The 14,561-nt window shown below is 42.7% G+C and overlaps 1 protein-coding gene across 1 annotated transcript in view; it reads right to left on the bottom strand.

Moving 5' to 3' along the window:
- LOC138581020 (uncharacterized) overlaps positions 1-14,561 on the bottom strand; it is a 220,449-nt gene that overhangs the window by 22,301 nt on the left and 183,587 nt on the right. Inside the window, exon 3 of the mRNA XM_069652034.1 lies at positions 5,441-5,587. Coding sequence (XP_069508135.1) covers positions 5,441-5,587 — 147 coding nt within the window. The remainder of the gene's footprint in view (positions 1-5,440; positions 5,588-14,561) is intronic.

Here is a 14,561-nt window from a genome sequence, read left to right as displayed (position 1 = left end):
AGAAGATCATCAACATACAAAGGAGTTGAGAGGAGGCCCTCCAGATTCAATCTCACCTGCAATGAAGTGTTCGTGTGCAGCTCCTGTATGATGTCCACAATGGTGTTTGGGCATTGCGCTCTCTGTAGTTTGCCGATCAGCAGCTCTCGTGACACAGAGTCAAATGCTGCATGAAAGTCTATATATGCAAGATAGAAGAGGTATAGGCTTGCTGTTTAATGGCATAGAAGGACATCAGGTTAACAATAGTGCCCATTCCACGGATGAAGACAGTTTGGTAGGGATCTCGTTTGTGATGTTGTATTGCCCATCGGTTGAGGTCTCGTAGTGCAAAAACCTTCCCAGTAACGTCGAGCAATGAAATAGGTCTGTATTTACGTGGAAGAAGTCTATCACTGCTTTTGTAGATAGGAACTACAACTGCTTTACGCCACGAGTCCGGGATAGTTTTTGTTTTTAACACTTTGGCAAATATGTTATGCAGAATCTTAGCCCAATGATCTGGGAAGGCTCTAAGCAGAGCATTGCTTAGACCATCCGTGCCCGGTGTCCGTGAGCTAGATGATTTTTTGATGAAGTACACTATGTCTTCCATCTCAATGTCCAGCTGCCATGTTGTTGTACATGTCGTGATCAGGTTTTGTAGCATTCTCCATTTCTTTGAGCTGCACAGTTCCTGAAAGTGTTGTGACCAGCACTCCTCCGTCACGCCATTAATTTGGACCAATTTCTTCTGCTCTCCAGATTTATTAAGAATTGACCACATAATGGCTGTGCTTTTCGATGACCATGTTTTTAACATTAGTTCACCATCTCGCTGGTATTTCATGGCGCTCCTGCTACGTGTCCAATTTCTGTACTGACATTTTATTGAGCGCAAAGTGGAGGTCTTATCTTTTCTCATCTGAGCTTTTTTATTTTTTTGATGAATGTCAAAAGCATGGACTTTCTGAACCTTGGGCCCATTATCTGGTCCATTCAATCTGAATAAGAAAAGTGCTGTGGTGTACGGAGCCTTTTCATCTTTAAGTGAGTTTTGTAATAGTGTCTCGTTGAGTTGTTGTAGCTTGTATTGATTCCAACGAAATCTGATTTTTGCACTGTTTATCACTAGTTCTGGAGTATAGTACTTCCTTGGGTCAGAGACTGTTTTCAATTTTGTATTCCAGAACAATGTCAGCATATTATGATCACTGAATGATTGTTCCCTGACTTCGAATCTCAAGGTCTGTGAGTAGAGAGCTCTATCCACATAAATAAAATCAATTATGCTGTTCGATTGCCCCCTAGACCACGTGGGTCTCGGTGGTAAATCTCCAGGCAGTGATCCATTGATCATGACCAGACCTCGTTCCTCCATTAGTGCCGACCACCTGCGAACGTCTGTTCTTTTTTGAGCCATTTTATCAAGGCATCGCAAGTTCGGATCTCCCACCAGAATTGCACTGGTCACTTGTGTATCAAGAGCAATCTCATCTAGCGTATTTGTTAGATCTTGATAGGACTTTGATTCTGATATGCCAGCCAGGTTTCTGTAAATATTCAGCAATGCTGTTACTTGTTCGTCCTGTAGGATCTTAACCAGCTGGATGTAGTTATTAGGTGTCAACCATGGTTGTAAAATGCTTCCTCAGCTGATTTTAATGGCTACCATTAGTCCGGATGTCGGTCGACCTTTGATGGCAGAAATCGCTGGCAGTAACGAGATGTTGTGATTATTCCAAACTGGGTCATTTGTTAGCTATGTTTCTTGAAATGCGATTATATCGAAACTTTACAGATCTTTATCCAAGGATTTAGGCAAGTGGGAGTGTCCACGAGTATTCCAGCTGACCAGACTCATCTGCTTCAATCTAACATCTTTGTCATGGTTGCTTAATTCGTTGGATCCAAGTTATGATTGGTTGGTTCCCCATTCCGTGTCTGTATGTTGTCGCACACTGACATATTTTTCTGTTGGTGTTCTCACCATGTTTGAAGCCTTATAGCCTTAGTTATCTTGCAGGATGGTGAAGCCCGGTTCAAATAATTCGGGGTTTGCGTTCCAAATTGCCTGAGCCACCATACCTGATGGAATCCACAACATAACAGTCTCTGGTTTGTATAAGTTTGGAAATTCCACTTGCGCAATATCGATTGAAGCGATGTTGTTCAGTGTAGACGTGTCCTTGAAGATGTTTAAGATGTTAGTGCGGCATAATGTAAATTGTCCAGCAGGACCAGGGCGGCACTTCATGATCAATGTGTGTGGAGCTGATTTGGTTTTGATGCTCATGTTGTTGATACTTTTCTGGCTTCCCATGAGGCCACTAGTGAGTTTTTGTTTATATGAGTCTGTAGCTGTTTTCAGCGGTAGGTTTTGCCCTCCTTCATGCTGCAGTTGACCATGTGCTTGACTGTGCTGTTTTGCATGTAGGCAGCTGCATTTCGTAGCCTGCTCAAACGTAAGACGACCAGGAGTGTTACTTGCAAAGCTAACTTGAGTTTCATTGTTAGGTTTGAGTATCGGCGGTAATTTAGGTAAGATGTTATTTTTATCCCCTGATACACATTGGTTACATTGTTGTTCTCCATGCTTTTTAACATTGCAGCCACAAGCTAGATGTTGAAGGTCATCTGGACATGCAGACGTACTATTTACTTGCTGCACCCTCTGTTCTGTATGTTCATTCTTTTGGGAGCTTAAGTAGGCATCAACCGCCTCTCTAATTTCTCTCCTTCGAGCTTCCGTTCACATTTTGTCCAGAGCCATGCTGTCACTTTGATTCATCTGTTTTCCCTTTTGTGCTCCTGTAGGCTCTGCTGTGACTTCTTGTGGAGGGACGTTCTGTTGTCTATCTATTTCATCAACCAAATCGTTTAGCGGCTCATGGTTGGTAGCTTGAGACAACACTACATTTTCTCATTCTGTCTCTGTTTTCCCGCATATTTTTATATTTGTTTATGACTGCCAAGCTTGCGTTCTGTTTTTGAGCTGGGATGATTTTCTTTACAAATTGCTTTGCAGCAGGTTGGTTCACAGTTTTAATGTTTTTTATATTCTTAGATGTTTTTTCATTTCCACTTAAACTTTTGTTTTTTTGCTTTGTATTGATAGGTTGTTTAGAGGCATGTATCACTTGTTGATCTGGTTGAAAGATATCATAGGATTTTTTAATGAGTGCCTTAGGACTCGCAACTGGTGGATTGTTTCCTTTCATAACATTTCCCGGGATCACCTCTGTGACTGGTCCAATTATTGTGTCAAAGATTGGTAAAAATGGGACCAGAATTGTGTCCTTCTGCACCCCCTATAGGTGAGGGCTCCCCATATTTCTTCTCCACAGCTTTAATCAGCTGTGGCAGGCCGAGCTTTGGTTTCCTTGGCGAATCTTTCTTCCAACATCCACTCTTTAATTAGGTCTATTTGCATTGTTTGATGCCTAATTTTGGCATCCATAGTTTCAAATAGCCGCCCCAAACTTACCAAGGCATTGTTAATTGCTGCAAGCGTGATTTCGAGCATAGGCTGTTGGGAGTTCAGCTCCCTTAATGGAGGCACTGTTGTAGGGCGCCTCGGGGTAGGGGGCGACAAATGAAAAAGAGACTGAGGGTGACTGAAAGTCTCTTGTTTGTGAAATATGTGATGAACTTAGTGCAGGTTGCTCCTGTAGTGATTCCGAAAAGCTTGCGTGCAGTGACAAATCGGATAATGTTGTCTGGGCTAGGTCAATCGTTGGAGGCACCTGTATGTTAGGCGATTAACTAACCTCTACTGTTTCGTTTAGTGAATGGTCTTTACGTACTGAAGATTCCAATTTGTCCAGGTAAGTTATTTTATATTTGTTACCTTTGTTCTGACGTGTCTCGTCAGGGAGCTTAGTGCTTTAGGAGCGCAGTTCTTCTCTAAGTTTCACGACCACCTAGTGTCTGTTCCAGGTCAGTTGTAATCGGTACATGAGTTTCATATTTACAGGTTCCGCTGACTGTTTGCTGATTCGAGTTTACCCTATTCTTGCTTAGATTCAGATTAATGCAGTAATCCCGAATGTCCCTCATGACGAGCGATTTGGAAATGACTGGCGATAGCGTAATAGCTTTTTTGGGTAGTTTTCTTGGTGTGTGGGGGCTCAGTTTGCTTACCATAGGCAGAAGCGTGGCCACTGCTGGCATATTCGTTTTGAGTGTGTAAGGTATATTAGCCATCAGTGATAACTCGCGAAATGAGCGTGAGTAATTAGAGTGGCAGTAGAGGGTAAAGCGCCACGCAAGTGGGGGGGGCACAGCAAATTATTTACTTAAGAAACACTAATCAACCACTGATAATAATGTGTTTGGAGACTCACTTAAAGTAAGTAAGTGTTTTTTTCTACAAAATTCATTCCACATGTGACAGTAAATAACAGCAAGGCGAGTTGTGTACCCCTGCGCACGGCTTGCACACCAGTGCACCACATCAAAGCACGGCCAGCGCACGTTATATTAAATGAAAGGACAAGTTGGTGCAAGCTTACTGAATCAGTGCGTCTATTTCCAGAAGGGGGGACCCTCCACCCTCACCACCCGTGGACAGCCGTAGACTGCCCTTTCTCAAACAGCACTTCCTCAAAAGCACACGCGCAAAAGCGCAAGTTCGTTAGGCTATATGGATTATGGGTAAAGGGGGGCGGAGACCACAGGACTTTGAAAAAAAAACACAGGCAGTTCCAAGTCTTTTGTCTTTCCAGTAATGTTGAATCCGCATTCACAGCAGGTCACATCATCTCCAGCCGTAGACAGCCCTTTCTCAAACAGCACTTCCTCAAAAGCGCACACTTTTTTTTATTGTTTAAATGAGCAAGCTGCGGTATTTATACCATAACGTTCCGTCTCCTACATCCAGTGTGGCCAGAACTCTATGCATCGCCGTGGGACATAAGAGGCACCCAAGGTGCTGCGAGTGTGAAAAAAGTTCCCAGGTCTCAGTCTGGGAGGTAGTCATTTGAGGGGACACAGGATATGCAGGAGAAGTAGCATACATAAGACATTAATCTTTAACCCCCCCATATGTTCATAATGTTGGACGTAATTTATTGAGATTGTATGCAAGGCCTTTAAGATGTTATGCTAATTCAGGTATATGTTTTTAAAACATACACTTTGTTTACTGTATTTGTGCCACATTTATTTTAATAGCTAAATCTTGTCAATGTGAATTTGTCCCGGTTTTATACTGTATCTAAATTGCCTATATCCACTAGACATTAAAGGGATGCATTTACGTTCATATAAAGAGATGAGGCACAAGGATAATATCCTGGACTTGGTGGAGAGTGCTTGAGAGGGTGGCATGGGCTTAAATAATTTGCCCAAGACACAAGATTGTGCTTTAGCAGTGCAATTCTGTAAGACAGGAGAACTTATAGCAAAGTGACATGAAACATATAGGGGACCAGCACTCAAACGGAACAGGGTCACTTACATTGCTCCGGGGACAGCATGTGTCCAGGCAGCTTGCCACAGAAGGTATGCGGCAGTCGCAGAACTCGGCACAGGTGAAGCAGCAATCGCAGAGGCCCAGGTGACTGGTTTTGTCCCAGGAACAGCAGTCAATGCACAATCCCTGCGCCTGCCAAAGTGAGTGAAATAACAGATGTCAGGCGCACAGGAGAAATTGCAGATACCATGGGACACAAAGCACTTTTAGTATTTCATGTACTGGTCCAAAAATAAACAATTGCCAGTTTTGAGCTCTTGCTAAAGCAAAGATCCAGGACTTCTAAATGAGAGGCCTGTCCCCACTTGATCTGTGTGAAAAGAGAGGTAGGGTCATCATGTATTACTGGTTATTAGAACCTTTACACTTCTAGAAAGATATCTAAAAAAAGAAATGGGAATGATTGCTACATTAGTTGTCCCAAACAGCTGCTGTAGTAAATAACCCTTACAAGGCAGATAGACTGGCACACGGCCTGCTGTTCTAGATGTTTTTTTACATTTGCGATTTTTAAATGGGAAATAGTTAAGTTACAATATTTAAATGAAATAGTGTGCCCCCATCATTTTCACAAACAGTACTCTGTCATGTGATGCAAACATATTTTTGATTTACTGTAAGGCAATTAACTTTGGCATGCTCACTCTTCCAAAGTGTCTAATAACCATTGCAAACCATCTTGTAAGGAAGAACATGTATTTTGGCTAAATACTTTGGCAAATCTATGGATGTCAAACAGAAGAGTTAATTTACAATACTAAAGTTACTCCAGATAGTTGCATGTGCAGCATCATAATGGCTGCCTAATTTGTGTCCATTTATATGTATGGACTCTATATTTAAAGGAGCAGCAAATTCATAATAAATTGCTTTTTGCTATAATTCAACCACTTGATGATCAACTGGAGATTCGAATCAGTAAGAAGTTCAAAATGTGTTAAACCGACAACTCCCTCCCTACAGCAGGCTATGCTCACGCAGACCATTAAGTTCTATGATGTGATTTTGTGACGAGATTAAGCAGCATAATCAGGGATGTGTAGTGTGTGGGACATTACTTAAGAGATTAGACATTCTAATCTGCCAGACTATGAGAAAAGTTGCTCTCTCACACACACCAACATATTCATTTGCACATTTGAAAATCCTTGCAAACGCAGTTTGTCAGTTTGGAAGAAAACTTTGGAAATTCCTGTACTCACTCTGCCCTGAGCCCCACAAATATGTGCAATGCTGCTATGTACTCTACTTTATCAATTTTATTTCTATATTATGAATTAGTTATTGGGATCGACCTACAGGCTTTCAAGATCTCAAAAGGCCTGTTCAAAGATTAGAACTTTTTCTAATCTCCAAATTCCCATCAACATTGATCCAGCTTGGAGCTATTTAGTTCCAACAATAGTCCAGTTAGCACAAAAGATTAGCAAGAGCTACTTTTCACTCCAGTCAAGTGGTCCATACAGACATGCCAATGTGAGAATAAATGCGTTTGAGAACATGTATTGTGAGAACCTATGGGCATTCTCACATCTACTCCCCTGGGATCCTCTATGCAGGTGGCCAGGGAAAGGCCATCGCTTTTGGATCCTGCCCCTGGGGGTGGACAAGCGAGGAGGGGGGATCACCTGGATAGACGGTTCTCAGGGATTGGATTTGGGAAGCCTTTAGGTGAGATACAGTATTTCAAATCCTCCTCGAGTAGGAAACCCTATCCCGGAATTGGATGTGGGATATTGCTACCTTGTTCATTGGTCTCTGAGAAGGGTAGAAGATATCATCCTAGACAGGTCAAACAGAGGAGGAGAAAAGTTGGGAATGAGATACCTTTTGATAAAACACAGTAGCCCCCTGTTACTTGGAATGACCTAATAAATGCTTCCCTGAACTTCTTGGGTCAATACAAAGTATTTCCCTTTCATTCCCCCCCTTGATAGGTCTTACAGTATTGAGACGAGGAAGAAACAACTGAAAGTTATGACTATTGCACCCTTTTCCTATTCAAGTACTGAGACAAATAAGAAGCAGATAAGAGTAGTAAACACAACCTACTCTCACCACTTCGGTACTGGAATGAAGAAGATGCATGGTGATCAGGCATGTCCTGCTAATGAGCGTCAGGCAATTGTAATTGAAGGAAACGCCTGCAGCCCGTTACTGGACCACAGGTGTATAAAAGCTGGAACTGTGAAGCACAGAGAAGAGCGTTGGAAGAGGAAAGCAGTGGAAGAAAAACACGTGCAGGAGCGAGAGAAGCCGAGATGCCGAAACTCCTGCTGAGCCCTTGGGAATCCAGTTGGAGTAATAGTGCAGGTCGGAGAAATCCCAGGCGGCAAAGTGGAAAGTAGGAGCTGTTAGAAAGTGTTGGCAAAGCTACGCACAAGAGCCGGCGGAGTGTGCTGCAAAGAGCGCCTGGCAAGCAGGCATTCCCGCAGAAAGGGGGAAGTCGTGTGTACGAGCAGCAGAGCCTGGATAAGTGTCTGAGACACTTTACTCACCGGGGAGCTCCAAAATCTTAACCCACCACTGTGTTAACAACTGAATTTACAGTATTTGAATATTGCAATGAATGAAACAAGTGAAAGTTATCTTTATTGAATACCGAGCTGAATGAAATCAACACAAATATCTTTATTGAACACTGAAATGAATGAACAAAAAGAACAAATACCTTTGTTTGTATATCGAACTGAATGAAACAAACAAAGCTATCTTTTTTTTTTTATATGTTTATTTTAAACAAGGCAGGAAACAAATACAGTCATACAGCACTGTGAGCTTCCGAACATTTGAACATATTATGAACACATTAGCCCACCTTCCCCCCATCCCATTTGTCCATTTGGGTCTCCACCCCGGAAGCTGGCATTCCCCCTCTTCCCTTCCCTAGATCTCGCGCCCCCTCTCGGAGGTGTCTCCGCTGTCTAGAATCCGCTTAGCTTGTCGGGGCTTATATGTGAGAGCCGGGAATCTTTGGTCATAGTCAAGGAATGGCCTCCACACATTCTGGAAGCAATGGAGAGTTCCTGCCTTTGCCGCCGTCACCTTTTCTGCGATGAGGATATCCCATAATTTGATCCACCATAGGGGCAGGAGCGGTCCCTCCCTGGCTTTCCAGGAGCAGGCGATTGTTATCCTTCCTGCTAGGAGGCATTGGGACAGGAACTTGGCTTTGGGCCCAGACCTTGGGTTAAACAAAGCTATCTTTAATGAATACTGAAATTAATGAAACAAGCACAAGTACTATTTGTTTGTATGCCGAACTGATTGAAACAAGAGCAAGTTATGTTTAATGAGCACCGAATTGGAAGAAAGCAACCAAAATATATGTGGTGTAGTGAAAGAACGCCAAGAAGCAATTATGGACTATGAAATGGAATGATTGAACGAAACCAAGTAAGAAAAGCCACAATTTGCGAATGTTGAACTGAAAACAAGTAACATATTTAAGTTGAATAAAAGACTTGAGTATAAACTGGAATCCATACGGAGAACACACTCATATGTTAAAATCATGAAGTGATGTTGGTAAAGCTAATTGTATGACTAAATATTGAACTTCTTAAGGATACATAATATGTTCCTGGTTGCGTGACCTGTAACGGGTGGACCGTGTGTTTTAAACCTGCGCCAAGACTAGAGAGCCCCTATAAACTAACAAGGAAGATTATTGTGGTGAAAGAAAAAGAACAAAGTGTAGTGAATATCAGACTTTGGGACGGGAACCCGGAGTTGTACACACTTGTGTCAAAATCCAGTTGATAAGCAAGATTAAGATATTTCCTTTTGTGTACATTATTTTTATTTTGAACTTGAAGAAGGAAGCCCTGAGACTTATTTGAAGGAACATTATTGAACTTGGGGAAGGGCCCCCCTGACCTTTATATAAGTGTGGAACTATCTGCCTGATTCATGGAATTATTTGTGTGAAGAACGCAGATTTGCGTGCCTTTCTGCCCGAAAATCCCCATACTTCAAACAGGGATTTCCGGACAGAAGGGCACACAAATCTGCATTTTTCACGCAAATAAGTCCATGAATCAGGCTGTACATTTCTTCAAACCCAAACAAAGGTAAATTGAACATTATAAGTGAGTTTATTGACTTTTGGGGAAAAGAAGCTGAAGAGTAAGCTTGAACTTGAAATATCTCAGAACTTTATGTTTGGAGCCTTATTCAGTTTATGGTTGACATCCCTATATACTGTTTGTATTAATTGTGAGGGCAAGCATAGGGTTTTGGACACAGACCGATTTTAAGTTGAACCTACTGACACAGACTTTCCTTTGTTTTCTTTAGGTAGGGAAATCCCACCCTAGGATAGCACAAGATAGGCCTTATTCTATCCTGACATTTTGTTTAATAAAATATTGTTCAATTTTGAATCTGTTGTCTGTGTCTCCTTCCATGATGCCAATCCCACAATACGAAAGAGTATCAGGGTACATTTCTGGAAGCTATTTAAAGCATAATGGGTTGTGTGAAATAGACAATACTTTATAGTTGGTATAGTTAGTATCTTATATGGGAATTCGATTTGTAGCATGCTATGCACTAGCGACCTGTTCCCAAGAGGTAGCTCCTGCTTATTGGGTGGTGCCTGATCCTAGGAGTGTTAGACACTCCTCTGCACATCAGAACACTGCTAGCATCCCCACAACACCTTCCCCGGGCTCCCACACTACTCCCTCCATCCCTTTGAACTTTGTCTTCGCTACACCCTTGAACTTTGGGGGCTCACGCTACAACTCCAGCCCTTGGTTCAGGTGGGCTGTCCTGTACCCACGTGTGACTCCGGTCCCTGTTGTTCTGGGGTCTACCTCTCATCTAAGTCTCGAACCTCCTCCACTAGGTCTCCCGGGTTTTCCAACCACCGATAGGTAAGCTTATTCAGACCCTGTGATTCTTGTATTATATTGTATTTGCATGGTACTTAACCCCGTTCTTTCTGCAGCAGCATCAGTGTTCCTGAGGTTCCGTGGATCCGGGAAGCAACATCTCCCACCTGTGGCTCCAAAGGTCACACAGCAGGGTTCTTTTAGGTTCCCCTGTGCGTCACTTGGGGACGGAGGTATCAACGGTCTACACGACACTCAAGTCAGAACAAGGAGCTGCTTTTAGCTCCTACTATTCAAACCTTAATCCCAAACCCTATCATTGGCCAGAGAATTCTCATGCGTTGGCTGAACGGGCTCTACAGTATTATCAGCCCTGCTTTATCTGGATTTGGCAGAACGCTGGAGTATGTTGGTCATTTGAGACTGTTGACATGCAGAGATGAACATGGTTCTTCTCCCTACCCACTGCTATTCTAAAATACAATTCTGCACTTAGATAGGGTTACTGAAGGTATGGTCGTTGGTTTTCATGTGTATTGCAAAGACACCCAAGTCAGCCAATTTAAGAGGTTTGCCGGTGTAGGTCTCTCCTTTCTCCTGTGATGTGTTCTCTCTTTGTTTTGCTGGTTATAGTTCTTACCGCGTTGTTCTGAATCACCTGGCACTGTTTAAAGCATTTATTACTGGCGCCCAGCAGTAAAGTATTTCCATAATTTAACCGTGTATAGTGGCCCTAGCTATTGTTGTACTGTTTTGCTTCTTTAGTAGGGGTTTGCTTTTCCTCAAAAGTTTCTGGTAATAATGACAATTTCTTTTTAGGTAGGCTATCTGTGCTTCCTACCAGGAATGGTGTTTCTTTGATGTTAAATGTGGAGTAAGCGGGGCTAGGTTTTTCTCTGGCGTGGGACAAGCCGAAGATCATGAGCTCTGTTTTGATGCCATTGAGGCATATCCAATTGGCCTTCATCCAGGCTTCACTGGTGTTGTAGATAAATGTGAGTTTTTTGCTGTCCTGATTATAGTCTCCACTGAGTTCGAACACCAGCTGTGTATCAACGGCGAAGTTAGTAAAAAACATGCAGAGATGGGTTAACAATGTGCATAGGCACCACAGATATAGATTAAACAACAGTAGGGAGAAACTAGCTGCTTGTGGGACGCCACAGTGCTCTTGTTTAGATGGTGATGCGTGCTTTCCCCAGATTATCATGGATGGTCTGTCTTGAAGGAAGGAGGATATCCAGTAAATGGCTCCCTGGGAGCAGTTTCCGACACGGTCTAGGGTCTCTCAGAGCTTCCGGTGATCTAACAAATCGAAAGCTGCCGAGAGGTTCAATAGAATCAGTAAGCCTACTTTGCCCTGGTCCAGGAGTCCCAGCATTTCTGTCTGCAGGTCGTGCAAAGCAGATTCAGTGCTATGGGCTTTTCTAAATCCTAACTGTTTTGGGTGGAGTACATTGTTGCTATCCACATACTCTTGTAGCTGTTCTGTAGCAATCTTATCTAGTATTTTCAATAGAAAATGACAGTTTGTGATGGGTCAGAGATTTGAGGGATCGTGTTGGTTTAGTTCTGTGTTTATGGTTGCGGGTACAGTGTGGTCTCTAGAGGAACCGTTTACCATTCTTCTAAGGAATGGGATGAATGTTTCTGGGTTATCAAGTATCAGTTTTGGTGGTAATACATTTTCTGTATACAATGTGCAGTTTATTTTGGAAACAGCTTTCCTCATACTCTCCATAGTTATTGGTGTGAACTTGAATTTAGGGCTGTGAGTTTTTTGGGTTTCTTCGCCAATGTAGGTAGATTGGGGAAGGCTAATTGTCTTACACTTTGTTATAGCTTCACTAGCTTTGAGAATTTTATTTTAGAAAGCTATTTGTACTTTTTCACAGTCTATCAGTGGGTTGAAATAGTGGGTAGAGGGCCTTGGCTTTCTCTATGGTTTTCAATATTTGAAAGAGTTTTCCTGTGGAATTTGTGGCAGAATCGATTTGTTCGTTCTAGTTTTTTTAAAAAATATTGTCAGCTTGTTCTTGTATTTAATGTCTGCGTTCTTCCAATTTATTTTGTTTGTCTCCGAGGGGTCTTTTATCCATTTTCCTTCAAGTTTTCTTTATTCTTGTTTAAGCGCAATGGATTCCTCATTAAACCATTTTTGGTGGTTTATGTTGGGCCTAACTTGTTTGTCTTTTACAGGCGCATGAGAATCTAATAGTTCCTGAAAGTGATTATTGTATGTTTGTATGATCTTATCACATGTGTCACTATCTGTCATGGTGTTCATGATGTGAGTTATTCCTTGAGCAAGTATGGCAGTGGTAATTTTCTTTAGGTTCCTCTTCTAGATTGATGGCTCCTGGATCTTGGGTGTTGCCTCACAATTTATTTATATCAGGAAGGAGTATTGTTCCTGTATTAGGTGATTTAAGATTATTCAGGAGTAGTGCGAGTTCATCATTAAAGTCCGAGACCAACGAGGGTGGTATATAAATGACAATGTTTAAGCAGCTGTTTTGGGTGGGAGTCAATTTGAGAAGCAAGGTTTCACAACCAGTACACTGTATTGGTGCTGGGAAGAACTTTAGGTTTTGTTTGGCGATTATCGCCACTCCACCGCCTCTTCCTGTTTCTCCATTTTAAAAAAAGATAGTATAGTCTGTTAGTACGGCAGTGTCAATGGTGGGACCCATTGTTTCCTGCAGCCATGTCTCGGTGAGGCAAAGAATGTCAAGTTTTCCGTCTGTTATGTAATCATGCATTTCTTGGGAATGTTTGTTTAGTGATTTTGTGTTGAGTAGTCCTATTTTAAGTTGTGGCAGATCGGTGGCTCTGGTAACTATTTCTTTTTGTGTTTGGATTTTCTGTGTGCATTTGCCTTGAATCTGTATTGTTAGGATGGGCAGTATATTTAGTGGGGGTCAGGTCTTCAGTAAATATTGAAGTATTTCCTGGCGCGGAAGTGCTAGTAGCAGCATCTCTGGTGTTGAGGTAGGCTTTAACTATTTGTTGATTTTGTAGACTTATTGCCTGGGCCAGCAATTGGCAGATTGTAGAGAAACCCATACCTGAAGACATGATTCAGTGCTGGGGAGAGCTGAGTAGAGATTTCCGCCGACACGCCGATGGCTGCCGTGGATCGGCTTCGTCTCGGAAGTTCTAGCGCTGAAGCGCCTGACGTTGCCCTAAGAGCGACGTTAGGAACTCTGGGAAATGTAGTTCTCAATAGTAACGCGCATGCAAGACCGAGAAGGCTAAAGATGTGCTGCAAAGTGCTGGGTAAGTAATTGGTGGAACAAAATAAGAACACAGTATGCTGGAGTTTAAATCTCCTCCAGCATACAATCAATAGTCCAAGAATGTGTGCAATATCAAATCTGGTCTATATTATTGACAGTAAGATTATGAGTATTACAGTATATCCAAACTCAGTCTCACGGATTTCACACTGACAGTTTCACTGTTTTTTGCAGATTGGATACAAGTTACAAGTTCCTTTACACGCAGTCAATTTTCAAATTTAGTCAATGGTAACACAATTTGTACCTTCAATATGCCGCGCTGCGAGTCAGTGTTACACTACTGCTGACTGACAGCAGGCCTGGAAGGTGTCTCACCCGTTAGTCCCCGGGGATCTGTTGTCCAGGTGGCCAGGACCCATCCATTGCTATTGGATGCAGTTCCTGGGGGTGCACCAGTGCGGGAGGATCACCTGGATGAAGGGTCCTTGGGGAGTGGAAGTGGGACACCGAAGGACCCTTCCTTATAACACCTTTTCTCCTTCCTGCCAGGTAGGATATTTAGGAACTCAGCCCCCCTTCCCCCTCTTCCCGACACAGACACTTTCTCACTCACTGTGAGTGACAACATGACTATCCCCACTTTCTCGAGAGTATTACTAGTGAAAACTACAATCCCCATAATTGCTCCCCTCTGTTCTTTTCTAAAGTCACTGAGACGAGGAGGAGAGAGATTGGGAGGATTAAGATTACCAACAGGAAACCAGAGTGACAGAAAACAGACTCTGCCCTTTCTACAGCAGACTGTCCCATTAATGAGGCCAGGCTAAGTCAGGCCTCCCTCTTTAATTACTCGCACCCGACTTCACTTGTCTCTCCCAGGCAGCATAAAAGGTGGAGAAGGAAAGTACACTTTGAGCGAGCCGGGGATGCTGGAATTTGCCAGATAGAAGGAGAAAGCCCTAGTGAGCTGCAGAAGCCCTGGAAGACCTGTAGGAGGAGAAAACTGCCCAAACACTGGCCCTGCTA

This window comes from Ambystoma mexicanum, chromosome 3p, assembly GCF_040938575.1.
Source record: "Ambystoma mexicanum isolate Mex_15411 chromosome 3p, UKY_AmexF1_1, whole genome shotgun sequence".
Lineage (NCBI taxonomy): Eukaryota > Metazoa > Chordata > Amphibia > Caudata > Ambystomatidae > Ambystoma > Ambystoma mexicanum.
This window is presented reverse-complemented; position numbering and strand designations above follow the sequence as displayed.